Here is a 27575-nt window from a genome sequence, read left to right as displayed (position 1 = left end):
TGACTTATAGACATTGAGAGGTTAGAATACCAGGTATTCTGCCAAGTCTCTCTCTCCCTGGATGGGGGACTGCCCTGAGCTCCAATTGCAGCAAGGCTGGACTTTGTTTGTCATAGCCACTCCCCATCTGCAGAGAGAGTAAAACCCAGTGATCCACTAAGCCCAGGATCCTTTGTCTATCATAATAATAATAATAATCCGAACATTTATATAGTGCTTTTCTCCTGTTGGACTCAAAGCGCTCAAGAGCTGCAGCCACTGGGCCGCGCTCAGGAGGCCACCCTGCAGTGTTTTCTTTGTGGTTCCATCTTTCCACAGGCCAGCAGGACACTGGCCAAAACGCAATACTTTTCATTATTCAGCACAAAGATTTACCGCTTATTGGACACAGCCAAACACAATATTTCGAACTTTTCTGATATTCTTGATCATTCTCTCTTTACTGTATTTCTATCCAACCAATCCTGTTCCACTGCTAGACATTATTTTGACACTTTTAATGTATATATATATATATATATATATATATATATATATATATATATATATTTATTTATTTTTTTAATTTTTTTTTTTTATGTAGTTTATATCATACACAAACAATTTCATCATTCCAGTTTTTGCCCTTGCCTGATTATCCTGATCCATGCCAGAAATCTGGCCTCAGATAAGACACTCTACCGCATTCAGTGGCGTAGCTAAGGCGCTGTGGGCATGTTTTGCACTGGGGCCCCCCAAGCACTCTATACATAACAATTGATACGGGCACACTAAAACCTGTCAATGGCAACTACAGTGTCAGAGGTGCAAGAAGGGGATGGGGAACAGTTTGTTAATGATTATCACTATTCAAAATATGTATAGAAGTGATTATTATGAGCACAGGACCAATAGAGAGCTAATACTGTGGTTGAGGGAGGACCCCTTGAGGCCCCTCTGGTCCAAGGGCCCGATGCGGTCGCTACCTCTGCACCCCCTATTGCTACGCCCCTGACTGCATTGTCTTATTTTTATAAGTTGTTGATTTGCTAGTTAGGTTGCAAATAACCATTTTCTTCTCTTCAGGAATAGCTAGTTCCCAGGTCTCTCCACCTCGTCTGAAGAGTGGTGGCAATACCGGATTTCCAGGGAAAAATCGATAACTTTTTTTACCAATTGTACTGGTTCCTTCCATGAAGAGGCAGAGCTTTAGGCTGTAGCTCTGCCTCTACACGGAGCCACCTCCGCCCGCCCTTCTCAGTCTTCTTTCACTGAAAGGAGTGGGGGAAAGGCGGAGATACACGCGGATTGAAGTGCATGGAGGCAGAGCTGCAGCTGAAAGCTCTGCCTCTTTAGGGCAGCAAAATCCACAACCAAGAAAGTTGTGGATTTTGCCCGGGGGGGGGGGGGGGGGTAAATGGGTTAGGGGTGATTAATTTCGTTTTCAGCCATGGGATGCAGTGTTTTAGGTTGGGCAAACATGCTTAAGAGGTTTTTAAAATAAAACATGATATTAGCGAGGCTTCAGAGTCTCTTTAAACATTTACTTTGCTCACAGTGTATTCGCCTTATGAAGCCTCTAGTGGATGAGACATAAATCGCAACTGTGGCATAGTGAAACGGGATTAGCGGGTGGTTGTCACACCTTCCACCCCAATATTTGAATCAAGTAACCTAGTCATAAAGATATACAAAGATCCCCACAATCAAGTTTGAACATCTAGACTTCTAGTCTTCACAGATAATGACGTAATAATGAAACTTTATGTTTTCATTTCCACTGTTGCTGTTAAGTTATGTAATGTATGTATACGCTGTATTATATGATTATCATGTACTGTTATCAGGAAAAAGTTGCAGTTGTTTTTCCTACTATGCACTGCTCTTCCTGTGAACTGGTTTCAGGTTAGTTGCATCAATTTCTGGAGAATGGTCTGAGGTTCCCCAACAACTATTTCACTACTTAGCTCTTCTAAATCTAGTGTTACTAAAACACAAACTGTTATATAGCCATAAAATGAGGTTTTAGAAATGACTAGGGTATCCTGTAGGTGATGTATATCAAAAACTACTGTATATTTTCCATTGGCTCTACCTTATGTATGCATCTGTATTTGTGGTATGCTGTGAAGTTGTGAACATTTTTTAAATTTCAGTAATTCTACATACTGTACATATGACCTAAAATGGGACCTGTTTTAATGAAGGTCCTTAAACTAGATAACGTGAAACCAGTTAAACAACTAGGTCCAAAATATTATGCTCTTCATTACAGCAGGATTGTCAGCCATAAAATCAAATTCCATTTACCGACTGCTTTATTATGCAGCCTGCAACCTGACCCTGCACTTCATGCATTGTAATGTAATCTTAAATGTTTCTCCTTTAATATAATCTTATCTCAGTCAGCCTGGCTCTATTTGGTACATTGCTGAGGAGAGGGAAGCTTGTTATCTCCCCTCCCACATTCCTGCTCCTCAGTGATTGGCTGAGGACAGTTCAGTGAGGTGCTGAAATACAATCTATGCTGTGCTCACATGTGTTAACAAAGCAAGCTAGATATGACAGTGCAGTTTCTAGGAGAAAAAAATAGAGCAAGCGATGAAATGACATCAAGATTGGCTTCACAGAGGGAATACAAATAGAAAATGCTAGGAACAGTTTTCTCCTTATTTTACTATATACAATTCACTGAAATAAAACATGGACAGCACAATACATGTTTTATATCAGCAGAACAAGTATTTATCTACTTATATATGTGATTTTTGTTTCTAGGATAGTATGGCTGTCCCAGCTGCTTTAAAAATCAGCCACTTACATATTTGTGTGTAACAAAAGTATGTGATCAGCTACTATTATTGGTAAATGTTAAGGAATCTAAATTTGGGAATTGAAATTTGCTAGTTATTGTTAATATTTGCATGTTCTTGATATGTGCATGTTGTTGCCAGGACAGTCTGTATGTCATTAATATGTACCAGTCATTGGTATTATCTGCCTTTCATTTCTGTTTACACCTCCCCCTATGTATTATCTTCATAGCACTGGAATTTGTCTGGTAGTAATGCAAAAACATAATTTTGATTTTTAGCGATTTTTATAGTGATTACTTAGTAAGCTGTATTGTTAGTAAGTAAACAGTTTAAGTGAGAAAATCTTTTTTTCAATATAATTTTTTTACACCATTTCCACATAAGCAGGTGTTGTTGCCTCAGGAGTGATGTTTGCTAAAGGCCCGGTGATATATGTGGCATATTGTATAGGCAAAGGAAGTGCGACCACTTTTCACCGCAGCAGCCATTTTGCCTTTCCTTGGTGCCCTGAGGTGCCTGAGATCTTTTGGAAGCTTAGCGACACCCCTTTTCCTGGTCTAGTTATGTCCCACCCCAAAATATTCCTGATGCAGTTCTCAGAAAACTCTCCCTCCATTAATGTCCTTGTCCTTGGTATAGAAATGTTTCCTACAAAAGCTTGAGTACATGAAAATGGGCACTGTGGAAATTTGGGTGTCGCAAACAGCCACTAGTAGAATATCGGTAAAGTTAACTATATTCTACTATTGGACAGTGGTGACTCTGATAGTAAAATATTAGTAAATATTTTAGAGTAACTAAGCAGCTCGGGGTGACCCAATAACACTACTATCACTAAAACTAACCCCATTCTCACACAAGCTCTCCCTCTACTGATGCCTAACCCTAACTGACACCCCCTCCTCTCTGACACCTAACCCTAACTGACAACCCACCCCACTGACACCTAACCCTAACTGACACCCCGTCCCCACTGACACCTAACTCTAACTGACACCCACTCCCCACTGACACCTAACCCTAACTGACACCCCGTCCCCTCTGACACCTAACTCTAACTGACACCCCCTCCCCACTGACACCCAGTGGCGTAGCAAAGGAGCTGTGAGCCCCAATGCAAGTTTTACAATGGGGCCCTGCAAGCACTCTATACATAACAATTGCTGCGGCGCACCAAAACCTGCCAATGGCAACTACAGTGTCAGAGGTGCAAGAAGGGGATGGGGAACAGTTTGTCAATGATTACCACTATTCGAAGTATCTATAGAAGTGATTAGTATGAGCACAGGACCAATAGAGAGCTAATACTGAAGTTGAGGGAGGGCTCTTCGGGGCCCATCTAGCCCAAGGGCCCGATGCGGTCGCAACCTCTGCATCCCCTATTGCTACGCCCCTGCTGACACCTAACCCTAACTGACACCCACTCCCCACTGACACCTAACCCTAACTGACACCCCCTCCCCACTGACACCTAACCCTAACTGACACCCCCTCCCCACTGACACCTAACCCTAACCATCCCCCCACTGATGCCTAACCCTAACCATCCCCCCACTGATGCCTAAACCTAACCGGCTGCACTCCCATTGATGCTTCAACCTAACCGGCTGCCCTCCCAGTGATGCGTAAGCCTAAGGGCCTGTTTCCACTACACGCAGATTGGATGCAGAATTGATGCAGGAAAACTGACTCCAAATAATGCCAATGAGCCTGTTTCCACTAAACGCGATTTTTCTGATGCAGATTTTCCCATAGGCATTCATTGGAGTCAGTTTTTCTGCATCGAATCTACATGTAGTGGAAACAGGCCCTAACTGATCACCCACCCATACCGAACCCTAACTGATCTCCCCCCACCCCAATACCTGTGCCAAGCTCTTCACAATACATTAATTAACACAATGTAACAAACCAGCCCTTCACTTATCCCTCATGTGCCCGGAAATGGCCCTTTTTGCTGCAGTACACCCAGTGTGAATAAGCTCTCTTTGTGAAAAAGTAGCACTTCATGATTATATTTAACTCAAACAGTCATGTGCACTTTATTTTCATTATTATTTATATAGTGCTGACATCTTCCACAGCGCTATACAGAGTACATAGTCTTGTGTCACACGTGGAAGAACTTCAAACCATAAAGGTTGTGTATACCACTTCTCTAATGGTGAGTATTAACATTTAGACCACATGTTCTCTACCAACTCCCAGAGCAGGCATACATTAATACAAACAGGGCCGGTTCTAGACTTTTTTCTACCTGAGGCAAACTTGTGAGGATACACCCCCCACCCTCACCCGATTTGGAATGATCGCACAGCACCCAACAATTTACTCTGCTTCAATTAATGTTCTCACATGGCATGCTGCAGCTCAACACAATAACACACTGGCTGGCTGTGAGCCTCGTTCTCTTCCTACTCTGACTACATGCTGTTAGTGTTACACAGTACAAAAATGCTGCCCCTGTAATCTCTGCCGCCTGATGCAAATGTTTCACCTTGCTTCATGAGAGAACCCTGAATACAAATCACTTTAGTGGTCTGGTATGGAGAAGAGCAAATCAGCTTGGCTTTTTCAGTATAGAAACCAGATAATTGCAGAAACCATGTTTATCATGTGACATTCATTTTAGAGAGTAACTCTGCCATCAGAAACTATGGAAATTATAATAGGGCAATAGTTATTCCAAAGGGCACTTTTTGTGGGAAGAAATCTGAAACGTTTCACTAGTTATTAGAATACGCCACCACACACTCCATGAAGAAGGCACTGGCACAAATCTATCATCTTTATTCAAGACAGATATAAAACATGTTTAGGAAACTAAGAAATGGGCTTCTAAAAATCTGTACTCACTAAAATAAGCCCCAATACAAATAGATTTTATACATAGAACTAAATAATCAAGTTGGTTGCCAAAGCTCTTTATTAAAGGGACTCCAAGCACCTCTCATGGGCATGCCTTTAAGCCAGACGACTTCCAACAAAGTCGTGCTATGACCCCTCTGGAGGAGCCTCTTGCAATGGCCATGCGTGTCACTTCCTCTTCCTGCTTCATTCAGTGATGCACTTCTCTAACAGAGAAGACAGGGGTGACCCAGAAGTTATAACATAGCCAAGATGGCAGCCGTGATTTTTAAATTGAAATCGAATTAAATTATTTGGTGTAGAACAGCAATTCAGGCATCAAATGAAAGAGGAGAGCACAATCTACAGAAAGGTATGCATCTTTAAGTACTTTGCAGTACTGGTCGGAGTCTCTTTAACCTCTTGAGGACTACAGTGCTAAACCCCCCTAGTGACCAGGCCATTTTTAGCAAAATAGGCCACTGCAGCTTTAAGACCAAGCTGCAGGGCCGCACAACACAGCACACAAGTGATCCCCCTCCCCTTTTCTCCCCACCTACAGAGCTCTCTGTTGGTAGGGTCTGATCGCCCCCACATTGTTTATTTTTATTTGTATAAATATTTTTCTTACTGTTTCTTCATTAAAGGGAAGGTTCAGGGACAGTTGAAAAAAAATAAAAATCCGAATCCACTTACCTGGGGCTTCCTCCAGCCCGTGGCAGGCAGGAGGTGCCCTCGGCGCCGCTCCGCAGGCTCCCGGTGGTCTACGGTGGCTGATCCGACCTGGCCAGGCCGGCGGCCAGGTCGGGCCTCTTCTGCGCTCCATTGTGCGTTCCACGCCGGCGCGCTGACGTCATCGGACGTCCTCCGGGCTGTACTGCGCAGGCTCAGAACTACTGAGCCTGCGCAGTACAGCCCGGAGGACGTCCGATGACGTCCGCGCGCCGGCGTGGAACGCACAATGGAGCGCAGAAGAGGCCCGACCTGGCCGCCGGCCTGGCCAGGTCGGGTCGGCCACCGGAGAACACCGGGAGCCTGCGGAGCGGCGCCGAGGGCACCTCCTGCCTGCCACGGGCTGGAGGAAGCCCCAGGTAAGTGGATTCGGATTTTTATTTTTTTTCAACTGTCCCTGAACCTTCCCTTTAAAAAAAAAACAGTTTCTTTAAATATATCCCCAACCTCCCTTTGCTTTCACCGCCGGGCCACTGCACCTGCGCGGCTCTGGCCACGCGTATCCTTTGTTCGCGTTCCTCGCTATTGCAGAGAGAATGCGAAGAAAGGATACGCTTGGCAGGGCCGTGCTGGCCTCGACTTACAAGTCGAGGTACGGGACGGAGCAACGGCGGGAGACTGGAGGCTCGGGCAGGACCGGCGTGGGACAGGACAGCTGCTGGGGGCTTGGGGAAGCCCCAGGTAAGTGAAACAATGTGTTTATTTTCTATCTACAGTTCCGCTTTAAGTTAACGGACCAATATGACAAACTGTTAAAGTTAAAATGCATGTAAAACACATGTATGTAAGACATACATTTCTCGCAGAGCAAAATGCACTATAAATTATTTTTTTGCAGTGTCGCTGTCACTTATAGTTGGTAGTAAACATCTTAACAAATCAGACAGGTTTTGCATGAGTCCATCTCCTAAATAGGGATTCTAAGTATTTTCTCAATGCTTTATAAAAGCACTCCCTGGGAAGAAACTATACAAAGATGCCAACCAGCCTTCCTATACTACACACTATTTTTGGAAATACCAACTGTCGTTCAGTAAGTGCTTTTGACAATAAAGAAATTCATGTAAATCTCCCATGAGGAGGTGGCTTAGTCCAAAATCAGTCAGATTCCTCAGATTTTTATTACCTACTGTAAGTGAGAGCAGCAACATAGGGAAAAAAAAGTAATTTATAGTGCATCTTGCTCTGGGATAATCATTTAACTTAAATATAAATATTTTACATTTTACAATTTTATGTGATAGTGGTCCTTTAAGATATTCATTTTTAAAATAAAAAACCAACATATGTATATTAGACAACATTTTTAATTGACTTTTCCAGAAACTGGTACTTATTTTATTTATTTGTAGAGAATTCACACACAATTTAGAGGTTGTGCTGATCACCAAGCAGTGTCCTGGTTGCAAGTAACAATATTTGAATCATCTGCTACTTCTAGAAAAGCATTTCTGGCTGCAGACTAGAATTAAAAATAATATTTAATGATATTAAATAACAAAATGGTTTGGGTATCACTGACGTATGTTCAGGGCCGGATTTACCGTAAGGCACTGTAGGCACATACCTACAGGCGCCTGATGATGGAAAGGCTCACTCCCCTCCCCGAGCGCCTCCCTCCTTCCCTATGCAGAGTCCTGATGAGAGTGTAAATGAGAGGTTACTCACCCAGCTCTCAGCATTCCACTAACGAGATCTCCCATAAGTTGAGGGCACCTCTAGCTACCTAATACCTGGGGGCACCTCTAGCTACATAGTATTAGGTAGCCAGAGGTACACCCAGTATTAAGGGACAGCCGTGGCTACCTACACTGGGCAAGGGAGGTAAGGGAGAAGTGACAGCTAGGCCAGCCAGCCAGCCAGCACACTTGCTGTACAGTTTGATGGGGTTTGTAGGTTCATGGAGGGCAAAGTCTAGGGTGCCAAAACATCTGTGCCTATAGGCTCCCATGATGTAAATCCGGGCCTGCATATGCTATGTCATTTCTTAATGAAAGTTTAGTTTTCCTTTAAAGATGATCAGTTCATTCTATAAAGGAATCCCCAGACAGCTTATGGTGACCCACCTTCATCAGGGATGTATAAAGGTCTAAGGCTCAACACACACCATACAATCTTGGTTGTTCAATCTTACCACATTCATGTAATATAAGAGTTTATCCAATCAAGCATTCAAGGTATTTTCAATCTGTTGGCCCTTATACTACATAGATTTGGTAAATCTGTACAACCAAGATTGTATGGTGTGTGTTGAGCTTAAAAGAGACCGAAAGGCACTCTCATTTTGGTATCTTTTAGTCCTTTATACATTCTTGGTGGTTTTGGGTCACCCTGAGCTGCTTGGGTATTCTGTTGTTCTGGTCCAAGCCCTATCCCATAGAACCATATCAATCCATGCCATGCACTCATGAGGACCAAGTCCAAAACAGGCTGTGTGTATGTTGGATTGGTGTGGCTCTGTAAAATGTATTAGCTACAGACTCACTGAAGACCAGCCGTTCTGGATGTGCAGACTTGCTTTTTAGGGGCAGAAAGAGATGATTTGCATCATGGGAAACCAGAGTTGCTCAGGATCTGTAACATGAAAAGATCCCCTGGGGGGTACTCACCTCGGGTGGGGGAAGCCTCCGGATCCTAATGAGGCTTCCCACGCCGTCCTCCATCCGTCAGGGGTCTCGCTGCAGCCCTCCGTGGAGTCCGTGCAGCGGTGACGTCAATATTTACCTTCCTGGCTCCTGCGCAGGCGCTCTGACGGCTGTCGGCTCCGAACTACACGGAAATACCCGATCGCCGTCGGATCTGCTCTACTGCGCAGGCGCAAGTTTCCTGCGCCTGCGCAGTAGAGCGGACCCGAATGAGATCGGGTATTTCCGTGTAGTTCGGAACGGAAAGCCGCCACAGCGCCCCCGCTGGAGCAAGCAAAGGTAAATATTGAACTGACAGTTGGCACAGTCGCCGGCTATTCGGAGGGCTGCGGCGAGACCCCCGTGGGACAGAGGACGGCGTGGGAAGCCTCATTAGGATCCGGAGGCTTCCCCCACCCGAGGTGAGTACCCCCCAGGGGATCTTTTTAATGTTACAGAGTCTCTTTAAAGCTGAATTGCCACAAATTCCTTCTGTTTTAAGAAGGAAAATTTGCATTTTATTCTACACAAAAAAATATTCCTTTGATGAGAATTCATAAAGAAGCATATGACTGACTTTTACCTATGTGCTAATCGTCTCGTCTCATCGATCATGTCTCACTTTTACTTCCTGCTGGAGTCTGCACAGGAAAGCAGAAGAGAGGCATAATCACATGATTATGATAAGCCAATCAGAGTCTTACAAATTACTGGCATGATCTAATCAATCACATACTTGTTCATGTATTCTATGCCATGAGAAGTTCTGTAGAATAAACAAAATAAACATGCAAATATCCACTAACCTAAGAATCAGAAGCCACTCTAGCAAATGAAAGCCACACTGCCACTACCCAAATTAACTTGCAGCTTTAATAAATAGCTTCTGGCTAATTGACTGGCAGTGGCTTTCATTTGCTTATATGTATGGCTTTCACTTCCTGAGACAGTAGAGATCTGCATGTTCGTAGAATTGTCCAACCATCTCTAGAAGACATTGTGTAGGGTACAACAGGAAACAGAAATAACTCATGATTATGTAACTGTGACCAGCCAATCAGAAACTTACTAATGTAGCTATGAAGCAAGATCATGTGTTACTTCTACTCTTTATTTACTCCAACATGGATTTCACAAAATTATGTACATAAACTTTACTGTAAGAATAATCATGAGGATGAAACTGCTCACTCCTAGGCTAGCATACTTCAAGCACTGGGTGAACATAATGGATTTGCCTGATCTGTGTTTGAAGGCAAGTAAATACTGTGGCTTGGCTGATTTAAAGGAAACCTGTAATGAAAAAAAAAACAGCCCCTGGGAGAACTTACCTTTGGAGGGGGAAGCCTATGGATCCTAATGAGGCTTCACCCGTCCTCCTTAGTCTCGGCCATCCAGCGCTGGAAGCCCCTGAACTCCACGTGCGGCAACATTTACCTTTTAGGCTCAGGCACAGGTGCTTTCCGATTGGGCTTTGGTGGAAATAGCCGAACCCCATTGGGTCCGCTCTAGTGTGCAGGCTACTTGGCTATTTCCACCGTAGCCCATCGGAAAGCCACTACTGCACGGAGCCCTGAAGGAAAATATTGATACACGCTGCTGCCGCATTGCTTGTCAGGGAAATTTTTTGGGGAACCCGCACTGGATCCTCGAGGCTACAAAGGACAGGGAAGCCTCATTAGGATCCTGAAGCTTCCCCCTCCCAAGGTAAGTACCCCATAGGGGCTGTTTTTTTGTTACAAGTGTACTGTACATAGCCAAATTTTATAGAATGAGATATTGTTACGTTGCGACTGACTGGACATTATAACATCCAGGATGTAAGAACTACGATGACCATTAATGCTATCAGGGCTCCGTGTAGAATAGAGGTGGCTATTCACGTATTAGTAGTATAAGTGCAAACTTGCAGCTTGTGCACCCTCTATTCATCATATTCACAGTGTTGTTACTCCATTGGTTGAAAGCACTTTACAAATATCACTTCAAGCTCGTATAATTTTCCTACAAAATTATTCAAATATGTACATTACATATCAGTAGCTAGTGGATGTCCTAAAGCATTTTTTGAACAGTTTTAGTAGTGGTTGCTTAAATGTAAGAAACAGAATTAGGAGTGCTACCAATAATGTTAGCAAGGTGGGAACAGTGAGAACCATAGACAACAAGTTGCCACCAGACTTCCACTCACAACCACTGATATGAGATTCAAGCAGCTCTGGAACAGACCTATAGGTATTGGAGAAGTTGCAAGTCATATCTCGGAGGTCAGGGACATTGATTCTGTTAGATGCCATAAGTATATTAAACCAGTTCAGCTTACAGCAGTCAAATGGGTTTTTGCTTAAGAATACAGTGTTAAGTTCCCTTATGAGTGGCTTATTACTATCAGTCAGGGGTAATGAGGTGAGCCTATTTTTTCGGACATCCAGATACTGGAGCGTCAGATAAGTCAGTGAGATAGGGAATGTAGTGAGACTGTTTTCCGACAGATCAAGAGAAACTAGACAAAGAAAATCAGAAAAATCAAGTCCATCAACTAAGGATAAGCTATTTCGGATTGAAAGTAATTTTAGCGTTCCGGCTGTATCCTTCAAAAAGTGAAGGCTTTTTAGTGGATTATCTGAAATGTCCAGATGTGTTAATTGAGTTCCTTGGAAGACACTTTGACAGTCCAAATTTAGACCACAGTTAGATAATCCAAGATGTCTAATCGATGGTGTATTTTTAAGGTCCAGACAACCTTTGTCTGTAGTACGGCAACACAAGCGAATGAAATTATTGCTCAGGTCCAGGGTATCTAAGCTGATCATGGTATTGAATATTTCCCTGGGCAGTTCCTGCAGTTTGTTTTGGCTAAGATTAAAATAAAGTAGCTGTGGAAAGCTCTGTAGCCTGGTATTTATCCTCAGCTCCGACAGGTCATTATTACTGAGGTCAAGTGTATTGAGAGCATTTGAGATGTGTCCATGTGACATGTCAAATGAAGTTAAACAGTTCCAATCAAGCTTGAGGTGAGACAAAGAGGTCATGTTGGAAAGAAAGCCCAGCGGTAAGTATTCAAACTGGTTTCTGCTTATATCTAGAATTTGTAAACTGGAAAGATCACTTGGGATGCTCTCTTCCCATATGTCTACAGTGATAACACTGCTTATATTGCCTTGCAGTATAAGGAAGTCAACAAAGGAAGAGTTGGTGAAGAACCTCATCCTATTTTCAGAAAGCAGCAGGGTCTGGATATGATGGCGCTTTGGCAAAAGTGGAAAGTAAAACAGCTGATTATGAGAAATGTCCAGTTTCTCCAGTTGAAAGTCATCATCACTTTCCCGTGACAGGAACCATTCAATATGGTTGAAGCTTAAATTAAGCATCTGGAGCTGTGTCAGGCCAAAGTCTTCAATGCAGGGCAATAGGTTAAAAGCAAGGTTTAAAGTCTTCAGTCTTTTCATATGCTCAAATGTCCCTACTTCAATCTCATAAATATAATTTCCTTGAAGGCTCAACTCTATCAGAGAGTTAAGTCCTTCAAAGACAGATCCATCCAATCGCATAATAACATTGTAATCCAGGTAGAGGTACTCCAGTGTTGTTACATTCTTAAGAAGAGCACTCACCATATCTCCATTGAGATTATTTCTAGACAGATCCAACCATTTAAGCTCTGTGTAAGTAATAGAGATAGTGTTATCCTGTTGTAACAACGACTGGCCAAGGTAGTTGGATTTTAAGCTCAAATTTGTTAGGTCGCGATACCTCTGCAATGAGTGTTTACTTAAACTTTCAATGCGGTTAAAATCTAGAAGCAGTTCCTGGGTAATAGAAGGAAGATCTTGAGGAATGGATTGAAGCTGTAGATGTCGGCAGTCTGCCATTTTGGAAACCTAGAATAAAGACATTGTGTTATATAGATTCATAGGCAACAGGAATGTGTGTGTAATGTAAACAATTAAGAGGAAATAAGCTTAGGCTTTAGGAGAATAACTGTCAACTGTGCCCCCCCCCCCAGCAAAAATTTGATGAGACCCCCTCCTACCCATTGTCGTACCTTCTTCTTCTTCAATGACTGCATTATCAGGGACTCATTTACCAAGAGGTCATAGAACAGGAGTGTCCAACATGATCTTCTCCTCAACATAACATGTGTGCTGACCACACCAACATCTTCGCTGGAGTGGGGAGGCCCAGTGCCAGAGAAGAATTGAAAGTAAATAGTTGGGGCCGTCCATAGCCCCAGCCCCCTGCAGGGGCTCCTCCCACTATAGTTACACCTCTAAGAAATAGGACTTATAATTACATTATAATATATACATTGAACACTAAAACTAGTGAAAGCATATTGCCCCATCCCAAGTCCTTTCTGTCCTGTGTTATTGCCTGTGTTTCAAGTCTAAACTTGGACAGAACATAAAGACTATGCATCAAGTTTGTGACATTATTTATCACTACAACTTCCATAGAAAAATGTAATTTAGAAGTGCAATCAGAGATGAATGAGGCCATTAATGAGGCCAAGACATTGCTCATTTTATTATACTGTAAACGGGAGAAAATTGTTTGCCCTAGCGTGGACAATTCTACTCTGCAGTTGTAATTTATAAAAATCTACAATAATTTATATATTGTATGTTTATGGGACCAGCCATATTTTTTTATATTTAGACATTTAAAGGGAAACTGTGACCAAGAATTGAACTTCATCCCAATCTGTAGCTGATACCTCCTTTTACATGAGAAATCTATTCCTTTTCACAAATGGATCATCAGGGGGAGCTGTATGGCTGATATTGTGGTGAAACCCCTCCCACAGGAAACTGTGAGGACCATGGCCCTGGCAGTTTCCTGTCTGTTAACCTCGTTGCATTGTGGGAAATATCTGTTTACAGTTTCCAACTGCCAAAAAAGCAAGCAGCAGCTACTTTCATTGACATCACCTGCCAGTAGTAAAAATGTCACCATGGATAAATGTCAGAATGTAAATCAGGTAGAGGAAAGCTTTTACAATGGGCAAACACTGACTAAATCATTTATACATAATTATTGTAAAAATGAAGCACTTTTTTATTACATTATTTTCACGTCACTGGAGTTCCTCTTTAAGTAATATCCAATTATAATACTGGACCATAGGGAGAAAAGAAGGAAACAAATACAAATGGGAGCCCACCCTAGTGTACTATATTGATGCTAGGGTTGGATGCTCAAAGATATATGTAAGTGGATACGCACAACAGGGCCAGTTCAAGGTCCGATGATGCCCTGGGGCAAAGGTAACCTGGGACCTCCCCACCAAGCTCACGGACAGGATGCCAGCCCCCAATCTCTTCCCTTAACTCCTACATGCTACCTGGTACAATACCAGCATGGTATCTCACCTGTCCTGGCATCCGACATGCTGCTCCCATCTTCTTTCTGCTGTCTGTCTCTTGTGACCAGCACATATTATCCATAAACGTAATGACATGCATCGGTCACAAGAGACAAGCAGCGGGAAGACGACCAGGAACACGAACGGAACAGAGCGCTGGCCACCAAAACAGGTGAGATACCAATTCTGCTATTGTGTAGGGGCCCCAGGAGCATGTAAGAGTTAAGGAGGCGGTCAGGGCCCCAAAAGTGCATGGGGGCCTGGGGGCAATTGCCCCTTTCTTGCCTTAATGGAAACGCCAACCCTAACTCACAAAACTGGGTTGCAATGAACAACAGCCACTGTATAAATGTGTGGAGAAGTGCCGTCCCCAATTAGCCTTTAGTTCAAAAGTGGTTGCAGTATCTTAAAGAGAACCTGTACTGAGTAAAATGATTTAAAATAAACACATGAGGTAACTTCAATTGAACATTACATAGTTATCTTGCCATCAATTCCTCTCAGAAGCTCACCATTTTCTTCTGACAATGATCCCTTCCAGTTCTGACAGCATTTTGTCAGAACTGAAATATATTAGTTGCTGTCAGTTATAGCTGAGAGGAGAGCTGAAGTGTCCATGGTTCCCTATGGCTCAAGTGGGAGATGTTACATTTTAACTGTGCTGACCAGGAAGCTGTTATGGTGTAATGGCCATTTTCAAAATGGAGGACAGAGAATTCCCTTGATCACAGTGGACAAACAGGACGCAGGAGAGGAGAAAGATTGAGGAGTAGACTACATGGGAGGTACGTATGACCTGTGTATGTTGATTTTCACTTTTAATTTTCAGTTCAAGTTTTCTTTAAGGAACAGATCTCTGGAACACTTGGAACGTTAGAAGTAACTTAATGACACACTTGAAAGAGTATGAGCCGGTACCTATTGGATTGAGTTGTGGCTTATAGGACAATTCAATTTAGGCTACTGTCCGCGTAGGTCGATTTTTTAATCTACTCTTTATTTTGTAGTGGATATTAAGCAGGAGAACAGCAATGGGTGGGGAAGGGGAGCGGGGAGGGTTAGATATTATGGGTGGGAATGGAAAGGGTGAAAACTGAGTTGATGGCATTGCTTTTGCTTGTTATATAACGTATTTAATGGATGCTTGTGTGTTCTGTGCTGGCAGCAAAAAGATTGTCACATTGCCAGTGGACTTATGGAAAAACTTAATAAATATATTTCTAAAAAAAAAAAAAAAGTGGTTGCATGAGACGAGTAAAGGGCCCAAAAATAAGAAAATATTTAAAGGCTGTTTAAAAGAAAAGTAAACTTTGACCTTGAATATCTGAACAAGCAGTCTTCTTGAAGGTAAGACCAATTCTTACCTAACTTATAAACTGTGTTAAAAAATGTTATTATCTCCCCGTCATCCAGTTATCATGGTTTACCCTAGGGAAGTTTTTACTGTAGCAAAGGTTAGGTTCTCATTCTCAGGTATTCCCCTTACAGTAAACACCAGTGAGATCACATGGTTGTGAGATGGGCTTTTGCGTAAAGGGAAGCAAAAACATTTTTTTGCTTCCCTTTACTTAATTTTTTTGTTATATGTTTTCTTTTTTTATGCTCCCTACTGTGTTTGAGAGAAATGAATCGCGGACAACAATTTTTATTGTATTTTATCAAGATAACACAAAATATGTTCTGTCCACACAGTGGTGACCACATCCTAAATATCAGGTAAATACCAAAAAATGAACATTAAAGAGAAACTCCAACCTAGAATTGAACTTTATCCCAATCAGTAGCTGATACCCCCTTTTACATGAGAAATATAATGATTTTCACAAACAGACCATCAGGGGGCGCTGTATGACTGATTTTGTGCTGAAACCCCTCCCACAAGAAGCTCTGAGTACCGCGGTACTCTGGGCAAACTGCCACAATGTAACAATGTTCACAGACAGGAATTAGCTGTTTACAGCTGTCTCTAACAGCCAAAACAGCTAGGAGCAGCTACATAACCTGCCCACAGTAACAATGTCACCATGTAATACATGTCAGAATCTGAATCTGGGAGAGGAAAGATTTTACAATGAGCAAACACTGACTAAATCATTTATACATAATGTTAAGCTTGGGGGTGTAATCTCCACAGTCAGCATACAACACATAAGCTGACGTGAAGGAGGTACACACACCAGCACAAGGGATCAGGATATCCCCAGTTTAGTGGAGGAGAGGACTGACTCCAATAGGAGATTGTGGTGCACAGAGCCGGTGCAGATCTGAACAGCCACAAACACTTTCGTAATAACGTCTCAGCGCAAGGTAGCGCTGAGCGCATAAACCAGGACTGAGGAGATCAGGACAGGTAGACAGAATGAACGCTTGCTAGCTAGCGATTACTTAGCGACAGCAAGCGTCCAAAACCAGACAGACTGGAATGAGGCAGCCAATGCGTTGCGGCGATGGCGTGCCTCACAAAGACAGGACAGGAGAGACAGGAAATAGCAGGATCGAGATAGATGAACGTAACACAGATAAATATACAATAAGTATGTTTTCCTAGCGTATTACAATTACAGCTATCAATGAAACTATTCGTAACGTCTGACTAACATATGTATATATTGGCAATGAACCGATATATGACATAAGCAGGAACTCTGACTAAGACTGAAGTAATACAGGGAACAGGACTCAGAAGGATTCGCTATCTCTTCGCAGAGATGAACGCAATCCACAAACAGGACCAGGAACAGGATTCAGAAGGATTCGTTATCTCTTCGCAGAGATGAACGCAATCCACAAACAGGACCAGGAACAGGATAACTAGCTCAGCACGGGTGTTCACGATACGCGCAAACTACCAAAACGTGCTGGAAAACTGACTAGCTGAACACAGGAAATAAACAGTTCGTGTACGTATATATCAGCGACACTGATATATTAACGTAACACGAATACAAGGAAAATAACAAAATGCGCAAGTATGCGTATATATTGGCGATGAACCAATATATGACACAAGACAAGCAAGTAGCAACTTCTAGAACAAGAGCAGAACTAGGAGGATTCGCTGACCCCTTCGCAGGAGTCAGCGCAGTCCACACGGACCAGGAACGAGGTGGGGCACGAGCAGAGTAACAGATAGAGTCTGAAACTATGATAGCCCATGAGGCATTGCAGGAAGCAGTTCTTTATACTGAGGTCATCCAATGGGAGCAGACCTGCAGATTCCCACACAAGTGAATGGTAATTAATCACAGGCTGATAGCAGGAAAAGGCAGACAATGATATGCAGCCTGCAGGAAAGGGACCGCCCCTCCACTGCAGCAGACAATGTTTGTTTACACAAAAGCATATTAAACTGTCATAAACTTCAGAGCGACTGCAGATGGAATCAGCAACTAGCTTAAGTGCAAACCAAACTATGCAAGCAAATGCATGTAATGACATTAGAACTGCTTGGTTTGCAATACCAGTGCAGTCAGCAGTAAACGCTACAGAAGCGATCATAACAGTACCCCCTCCCTTAAACGCGGCCTCTGGACGCCTATGAAAACTGACATATTTCTCCTGAACCACCCAAACCAAAAAATCAGAAGTGGGAAATCCAGCAAACTGATCTGACTGAAAATTCATGAAGGTCGGATCCGTCCGACAAAACCAAATTCCCGAATCAGTCTCACCAAAACTAGACCAATTGGAACCAGAACCTACCGAACCATGCCCGTCAGCACTACAAGCCTCAGTGTGACACCCATCAGAACCACGACTTCCAGAAAACAACCCCAAGAAACTCTCTGCGCGATACCCACCGCCTTCCAAGGACTGTCCAAAAACGCCAAAGCCTTTGCAATGCCCACCGGAACTGTCCCTACCAACACAAAACCCACCGTTGAACCAGTCCAAGGTACCAGGACAAGTTTCCTCAGAGATCTCCCAGAACACTTGGAAGCTCCAAAGAGATCCCCACAGGTCAGAACGCCCCTTAGGCTCACATGGAGAACTATCAAGAACCCCTATGGAACCCAGGGCAACTCCAGAGTCAGGGTCACAAGGACAAACATCAAGATCAGGGCTTTTAGGGACCAGAACCATCTCCGGGCATGCAGGCCAACCGGCAACATCAGAACATGTCTCCACTAGGGAAGCACGTGAGCACGCTAACACAGACACATCTGGGGAGTCTGGCATACGAAGCACATCTGGGCACACCGGCACAAGAGAAACCTCTGGGCATGTCAAGGAACTGCGAACCTCAAAGTCAGTCAAGACAGGACCGAAACCAGAACTGGGCAAAAAAAATTCATCATGACTAGACTTCATAGTTACTGGATTCTCACTAAAAACTGCAGGATCAGACTTAGATGTCGCTGATTCCAGCAGGGTTATTAACAAATCATGTTCAGGGGCATTTACAAGACAGGGCAAATCTTCTGATGTATGCACTGAACTAGACAGGGTTCCCATAGCTTCTTCTGGACTAGACAGAGACTCATCAAATACACTGGACTGGAGCTCATGAAGGGCTGCAAAACAAGTCAATATTGCAGCAATCCCCACTGAACTAGGCAAAACTGAGTAACTCACTGGACAGGAAGGGGGCTCTGGAACTTCTGCCACACCGGCCAGAGAACTAGAATTTTCCAGGATACAGGGCTGGGTTTCAGAAACACTCAATAACCCGGACTGAAATTCTGAGATTTCTATTATTTTTTCCAGCGAGTCAGAATTATCCATGTTACAGGGCAAGACTTTTGAAACATTCAGAGGACAGGGCTGGAGTTCCTCGGCTGTTACAACACTGGAGAGGGACTCAACAACATTGGTTAAATCAGACTGTGTACAGGGCAAGGTATCTAACACACTTGCTGACGAGGACAATATTTCAATGGCTTCTGCTTCGCTGGGCAGAAATTCATCAAGTTTTATTAGAGCAGACTGTAATTCCAAAACAGCTGCTAGACAAGTGAATATTACTGCAACACCAACTGAGGTAAGCAGTGCTTCAGCCTCCTCTGCTAAAGGGTTTAAAGTATCCAAAGTACTGGGTGAAGCATAAGACTCTGCGACCACAGCTTCACTGGACAGGATCACTGAACAGTCCATATTGCAGGGCAAAACCATGGAAGCACCTGCTGGACAGCATAATGATTCTGTGACCTGAGTTTCATTGGAGAGATCTACTGCACAATTCATGGTACAGGGCAAATTTATTGGAAAATTTTCTGAACAAGGTAATAATTCTGCGATTTCAGGTTCACATAGCAGATGCTCTGAGCTATTCACGAAACTAGAGCGAGGTGTAGAAACAGGAAGATCAAGACACAATGTTTGCGCATCTGAATCACCATTCATTTGTAAAATTGGAAAATTCAGATGCTGGGGTTCTGAGTTTACTAGACAGGATTGCTGGGACTCGGAAACTGATGTAGTGCATCTATTGGCATCTGCTGGATCAGACAGGAGTTGAACTTTATTAACACAGGTAATTTCTGCAGAAGTGTTTGCAGAGACAGGCAAGATTTTTCTGGTGTCTGTTTCACTAAACAAAGAGTCATGAGTACTGGCTAGGCTGGACTCGAAAGTCAGCAGGACCTCTGGGTCCTCTGCTGAGAAATTTGTGCAGGGCAAGATTAAGGAAGTATTAGTAATTTCTGTCTTACTGGGAAGTAACACTGAGTTATCCATGGTACAGGGTGGAATTACAGGAACTTCAATTTCACACAAAAGGAGCTCAGAATCACTCGCTGAATCAGCCAAAGGTGCTGAAGCAGGCGAGTCCTCAGGAACTGAGGAAGTGGAACAATCTCCACTTGACAGTGTGTCTTCCCTGGTATCAACTGATTGAATTGCATAAAAATCGTCCAGAATCATTCTCCACACATCGATCAATGGAGCCACAAAGTCATACCCACACACACCAGTTTTTATTAGATTATAAGCAGACTTAATGCATGCATTCAATACTAATTCACTTTTTGCACTGTAAAACTGACAAAATGAACTTGCATCTTTCTTCCATTCATAGACCAGAGCTTCCATCTCTCCTTTCTCAAATGGAGGATCCCATGCATATTTAACAGCTGAGCATTCCGGCTGATCATAGTTTGCAAATGTGTTAGTGGCAGAAACATACATTGGGTTATTTAGCAGGTGATTGGCCGATTTCTTATTCCTAAGGATCTCCAATACCTGTAGCAAGTATTGAACTGTAGTGTATGCAAATTTCCCTTGCTGCACGAATAAATTGATCTGTTCAATACTCTGTAATATATCTTCATAATCATATTCAGATAATTCATTTAAACAAGAACCTTTATTTTCCCTGGCTAGCAATGAAAGTTCATTAGTAGTTTCATAGGTCCATTTGACTCCCCTGAATGGTGACTGAATTTTATTATCTGCTAATGGTGGAGTCTCGTTACAGATCTGATGCGCAGTCGCCACGGGCAACGACTCCGCTGATTGTAACGCTTTTCTTTTGGAGCGTTTACGTTTGGCTTTAGACCCTGCTGCCTTAGCAGAAGAAAAGTTATCAGAACAATTATCTGCTTGCTGATTATTTTTGTAGGCAGTAGAAGGAGCAGCTGATTGACAAGCTGCCAGGAGCTTATCAAAAGGGCTAGGCAAATCGGTTTTGCGCAGCCAGTTATGGATCACAAACGCTAGAAATTCCAGTGGTCTTTCTTTTAAATTGGTATGATCCAAGACATCGTAGGCCCACTGAAACAATCTTCCCTTAAATAAAACATAAACTAGCTGGGGGGCCCACGTTGAAACAGGAGTAGCCTGGAGCTCAGGATTGGCCAGGAACCTGGCACATTCAGAAAAAAACTCATTTTCTGTTTCAGAATTGAGCTTCTCAAATTTCTTAAAGGAACAGGAACCAAAACAAACAGTGTCATTTTTGCTGGGAACCCCCCCCACAATGGGGATTGGTAATGGGGCTATCATAATGTTAAGCTTGGGGGTGTAATCTCCACAGTCAGCATACAACACATAAGCTGACGTGAAGGAGGTACACACACCAGCACAAGGGATCAGGATATCCCCAGTTTAGTGGAGGAGAGGACTGACTCCAATAGGAGATTGTGGTGCACAGAGCCGGTGCAGATCTGAACAGCCACAAACACTTTCGTAATAACGTCTCAGCGCAAGGTAGCGCTGAGCGCATAAACCAGGACTGAGGAGATCAGGACAGGTAGACAGAATGAACGCTTGCTAGCTAGCGATTACTTAGCGACAGCAAGCGTCCAAAACCAGACAGACTGGAATGAGGCAGCCAATGCGTTGCGGCGATGGCGTGCCTCACAAAGACAGGACAGGAGAGACAGGAAATAGCAGGATCGAGATAGATGAACGTAACACAGATAAATATACAATAAGTATGTTTTCCTAGCGTATTACAATTACAGCTATCAATGAAACTATTCGTAACGTCTGACTAACATATGTATATATTGGCAATGAACCGATATATGACATAAGCAGGAACTCTGACTAAGACTGAAGTAATACAGGGAACAGGACTCAGAAGGATTCGCTATCTCTTCGCAGAGATGAACGCAATCCACAAACAGGACCAGGAACAGGATTCAGAAGGATTCGTTATCTCTTCGCAGAGATGAACGCAATCCACAAACAGGACCAGGAACAGGATAACTAGCTCAGCACGGGTGTTCACGATACGCGCAAACTACCAAAACGTGCTGGAAAACTGACTAGCTGAACACAGGAAATAAACAGTTCGTGTACGTATATATCAGCGACACTGATATATTAACGTAACACGAATACAAGGAAAATAACAAAATGCGCAAGTATGCGTATATATTGGCGATGAACCAATATATGACACAAGACAAGCAAGTAGCAACTTCTAGAACAAGAGCAGAACTAGGAGGATTCGCTGACCCCTTCGCAGGAGTCAGCGCAGTCCACACGGACCAGGAACGAGGTGGGGCACGAGCAGAGTAACAGATAGAGTCTGAAACTATGATAGCCCATGAGGCATTGCAGGAAGCAGTTCTTTATACTGAGGTCATCCAATGGGAGCAGACCTGCAGATTCCCACACAAGTGAATGGTAATTAATCACAGGCTGATAGCAGGAAAAGGCAGACAATGATATGCAGCCTGCAGGAAAGGGACCGCCCCTCCACTGCAGCAGACAATGTTTGTTTACACAAAAGCATATTAAACTGTCATAAACTTCAGAGCGACTGCAGATGGAATCAGCAACTAGCTTAAGTGCAAACCAAACTATGCAAGCAAATGCATGTAATGACATTAGAACTGCTTGGTTTGCAATACCAGTGCAGTCAGCAGTAAACGCTACAGAAGCGATCATAACACATAATTATGGTAAAAAATGAAGCACTTTTTTTACTACATTATTTTCTTTTTTTTAAATATCTTTATTTATACATAAAAATTTTTCTTTTTTCCATCAAACATATACAGTAGGAAGCCATTAACAAATTCTTTCCTTTCCTAAATAAGTTTAAATACTATAGCTACCCCTTCTTGCTATACCCCCTGTCACGGACGGTTGCGGGGCCGCAGGCGCGTCCTGTAACCGCCCGTGAAGAAAAGCGATCGCACTCGATTCTCTGCGTCGATTGCGCTTCAAATCGATAGAATCTGGATTTATTGTGTAGGAGGTCTGCAGTCCTTTCTTAGCAGAGGAATAGCATCACCTTAACTGCAGGATGGCTCTTTTGATATGCTAATGAGCCTGGGCCCAGAGAGTCCCTGGCTTCAAGCTGTGCTGATGGCCCATCCATCAGGTATAAGGTGACAAACACCATGACAGAACCAATTTAGAGTGAGGAAACTCAGACACTCCGACTCCTTTTCCCAGCAGGGAGCCGACATGTGGCTTGCTGCTGCCAACTTCAAAGAACCTTTGCCTGGGAATGACCTGGTATAAATCCCAGGGGTCTCTCATATTCCATAAATTGCTATATGTATCATATTTTCTGTGTTGCCAGGCTGGCAGACCCTCCAAACTAACAGAGCAGGTAGGGCCCTGCCTGGCGTTGGTTCTGAGAACATTTCAGAACCTTCTGAGGTAAAGACTGCCCGTTAGGCAGTCCAACAGTGCCCTAATGGTACCACAGGGGTCCCACCCCTCATGTTTGGTATCAGACTGCTGGGTACATCGAGGCAGATCTGAAAATATTAGTAAATCTGCCCTGACCTGTACGGTTCTGTGAGATAGAGCCCATATATGGGTAGATATGATTTCTAGCCCCAGTACAAGAGGAGGGCTCATCTCATCTTTGAAGGAGGTGTATAGCTCCCCGCCCTCACTCCCTCCTACTGAAGCAGGGGCATAAGAATGGCTGAGGACTCAAACTCAGAGTCCTCCACTCTGAAACATCTTGAACTCTTCAGATGCCAGCTTGAGGATATGATGGCATCCACCTGTTCTGAACTCTGGACTTTGAAACCAAGGACTTTATGATTCTTCCCACAATAAGGACATCTTCCCAGGAACTAAGTATTTTTCTCCCTTCTTTTATTTTTCATACTGGCTATTACTGTTTAATAATTGTCTGTAAATATTAATTATTTATATTGCGTGAATAAACGACTTTCTCCAAGTCATTCACTTTCCGCTACCCTGCTTATCAGCACACACACAGAAATGATCCCGGGTCTCTGAAGATACGCTACTGTTTGTTGTTGTTGGCTAGACAGAATATCGTGTGTTAACCATTTTATTCGCAGGACTAGTCAGTTAGTGAGTTCCTCTGTCTCAGGAAACAGAGGTGGTGGCAGATCCCATGAACTAGTGTGTGAGTTGTAATCACCCGTGTCTCACAGGCTCCCTTCTGAGTTGTCTGCGGCTAATTCTTAACGGTTCCTGCGCATTGACTGCGACCAGAGTTCGCACGATCTGTGCGCTGGCACCGTTTAGAAGGCTAAGTGCGGTCAGCCACTGAGGGCTCCTGTGACACCCCCCATCTTCATCCTCACATTATCTTATGACTTTCATTATTATAGCTAATACATTATTTTCACTGGAGTTCCTCTTTAAAGCTTTGTTCACAAAATGTGCTTAACCACACTGACTAACACCTAAGCATATTGCACATGATAATGTGTAAATTGCACTCATGCCAACAGATTACGTGCATTTTAGTGGCACAGTTCCTATAATCCATCATTGTCTTGTAAACTATTGTTAACCTTTGTATTGTTTATGTATTATATTGTTATACCTTTTGTTGTACAGATGCTGGCGCTATGTAAAACAAAAATAATAATAATATATGAACAGCAGTAAGCACGGACAGTGCCTTCCTCTAGTTTTGACAAGCCCTAAGGACTAGCTCACAATACACAGTGCGGTACACTCTACCGCACATAGATCCTGATTCAATTAACTGTTCTCTTTAATTTTCTCCAAGAAAATGCTTTTCATCATATCTACAAAATACCTTTTTCGCACTTAGCAAATATAAAGGTACTAAAAAGTAGATAACAATATGTATATCAGGCTCCAGTGTGCAACTGCATGTGATTCCGATTTTTAATCGTTTTTACATCCGATTCCGATTTTTAATCGTTACTGCATGCTGCGTTTTTTCCTCCGTTTTTCTGTTGATTGCATTCAGGGAAAATCGGAATTGCAAATCGGAAACGGAATCGGAATCGCAAAGCGGATTTGCAGTGTGCAGGGAGCCTCAAACTTGTTTTTCAGTACTTTTTTTTTGCCTGCTGGCTGTTGAAAATGTATTTTATTGATAAGATAGGAAAACATTTGCTGTGAAATGTAACACTAAGGGTCAAGGTTCTGTATACCATCAATGGAAGTGATAATCCAGTATTATGAAATTAAACCAAATATACTTGGAGGTTAAACCAAGAAACCAAGTATACTACATTCTTTTTCAGGACTCCATTTTAAAGTATATTAAAGGACATCTAAAGTGAGAGACATATGGAGGCTGCCATATTTATTTCCTTTTAAACAATGCAGATTGCCTGGCTGTCCTGCTGATTATCTAATAATACATGATCCTGAACAAGCATGCAGATCATGTTTGACTGCAATTGCTGCATGCTTGTTTCAGGTGTGTGATTCAGAAACTACTGATGCATGAAAGATCAGCAGGACAGCCGGGCAACCGGTATTGTTTAAAAGGAAATAAATATGGCAGCCTCAATATCCTTTTCACTTCAGTTTTCCTTTAAGCCCACTTAAAGAGACCCTGAATAGACATTAAAATGGGCAAATGAACTTACCTGGGGCTTCCTCCAGCCCTTCGTACTTGATGAAGTCCCTTAGTGTCCTCTGGGTTTCCACCATTCTGCCCCCATCGGCTTCGTTAAGCAGCAACTTCTTCCAAAGTTATGGGCCAGTGCACATGGGCAGCCCCTCTGCGCACCCGTCTCGCTTTTGCACCTCTTGCCGTAAGCTTTCGGCACACACACAGTTCACTTTTTCAAGAACTGCACGTGCGCAGAAAGCTTACAGCAATGAGCGCACGAGCAGGATGGGTGCGCGGAGGGGCTGCACATGCCCACTGGCCCGCGACTTTGGCCGAAGTCGCCACTGGGGGCAGAATGGAAGAAGCCCGGAAGATGCAGAGGGACTTCATCAACTACAAGGGGCTGGAGGAAGCCCCAGGTAAGTTCGTTTGCCCATTTTAATGTCTGCTCAGGGTCCCTTTACTGAAACATTTACTAAAACTTGAGGTATACATAGGGCAGCAAGGCAGTGGCCACGTGGATATATATAATCACTATTTTAGAAACTGTGCTTGGCAGAGGGAATATACAGCAGAACCTGGGACACAATGCCACAACTGTCTCTATAGAAGAAGACCACAAATATGTCTACTCACCAGCAGGCAGCCATCTTTTGATAAACTTCTTTCTCCATCAGCATTACAACTCCACTGTGATATTGTCAGGTACATACAGTACAATAAGTACCACAGGCACACAATGGCCATATCATCAGCAGGAGTCCTACAATACAAGGCAAGAAGCAGATGTAAGTATCATTCAGCACATAATAAAGCTTAACATAAGGCTCACAATACCTCCCTATTAAAGCATAAATAAGGATCTGGAAACTTGGAAACAGGACCAGTTTTATGCATAGGCAACCAGGCAGATGCCTGGGGCGACAACTGAAGCAGTGGAAACTACAGATCTAGCTTTAGTACACTTTACTTTATGGAATTCGTATAGCCAACTGCTAGTTCCAGTAACAAAGGGATGGATGGTAATTTTAAGACCTAAATGGGCACCGCTGTGTGGATTGTTGCAAGTCTGATTGGATTTCGAGGACAATATTCTAATCTATAAAAACCCAGGCTGTGTATAAACAGTATAATGTTTATAAAATGGGTACACACCCCTCAAAACAGTTAATGGAGGGGTTTATTATATGGGTTTAGTGAGTTTGGACCAGTGAGATGTATATGGCCTGGTAATAATTTGTGTATCCTTTACAAAACTATTTTGAAAAACAACATTATTTCTATGTAAACTATCAATTTCTTATTGGTGTCCAGAAAACTAATTGATGTAGGTTATGATCTTCCTGTTCACTAGATTTGGGTAGACAGACAAAAAGTGCCTTGCCTAGGGCGCCAAATGACCAAAAGCAGCCCTACTTTGAACTACAGTATATGGAAATCTCTGGGGATAGAAGTGTCAAAGTGAACCTACTTTAAAGATTAACTTATCTTTTACAGAAACTTCTCTTTATTTTGTAAATCTTCAGCTAATAATTTACCAAGAAGAATCAATACACAAGATTGTTAGTGGTAAGCAGTAATATTGTTGTGTACAATCAAAAATAAAGTCAGTCATTTATCAATCCAGTGTGGAATCCAGTGCAGATGTCTATGGTGGAAAGATCACAAAAATATAACTGTTTTTTATCAAATGGCAGGAGATTAAAATGTGATGCCACATCGAACATTTAGACTTATAATCACACGTTTAATGGAAAACTATCAATAACCAAGTGTTCTAAAATTGCAATGTACAAATTATGTTTAAGTAGCTGTGTAAGCATTTGTCCACTCTTCATGTTAAATATCAGAGGTAAAAGCTGCTATTCATTGTGTGCAGGTTTTAGTTGCATTGGAATAATTTATTTGCAAAGGGGAGTCACTGCTTTGTGAGAAAATGCACAGTACAGCCAGTGCTGGTCTCTGCATCTCTACAACAAAAAAACCTTTAGTATGAAAATCCT

The 27575-nt window shown here is 42.8% G+C and overlaps 1 protein-coding gene across 1 annotated transcript in view; it reads right to left on the bottom strand.

Moving 5' to 3' along the window:
* Positions 1-10091: 10091 nt before the first annotated feature.
* Positions 10092-27575, bottom strand: part of NRROS (negative regulator of reactive oxygen species) — a 32847-nt gene continuing 15363 nt past the window's right edge. The window contains exons 3-4 of the mRNA XM_068279153.1: positions 26209-26335; positions 10092-12879 (exon numbers count right to left, since the gene is read on the bottom strand). Of these exons, the coding sequence (XP_068135254.1) occupies positions 11035-12879; positions 26209-26319 (1956 nt within the window). The 5' untranslated portion in view covers positions 26320-26335 and the 3' untranslated portion in view covers positions 10092-11034. The remainder of the gene's footprint in view (positions 12880-26208; positions 26336-27575) is intronic.

This window comes from Hyperolius riggenbachi, chromosome 4 (genome assembly GCF_040937935.1).
Source record: "Hyperolius riggenbachi isolate aHypRig1 chromosome 4, aHypRig1.pri, whole genome shotgun sequence".
In the NCBI taxonomy this organism is placed as follows: domain Eukaryota; kingdom Metazoa; phylum Chordata; class Amphibia; order Anura; family Hyperoliidae; genus Hyperolius; species Hyperolius riggenbachi.
Note: the sequence above shows the minus strand (reverse complement) of the source record. Positions and strands in the feature narration are given on the sequence as shown.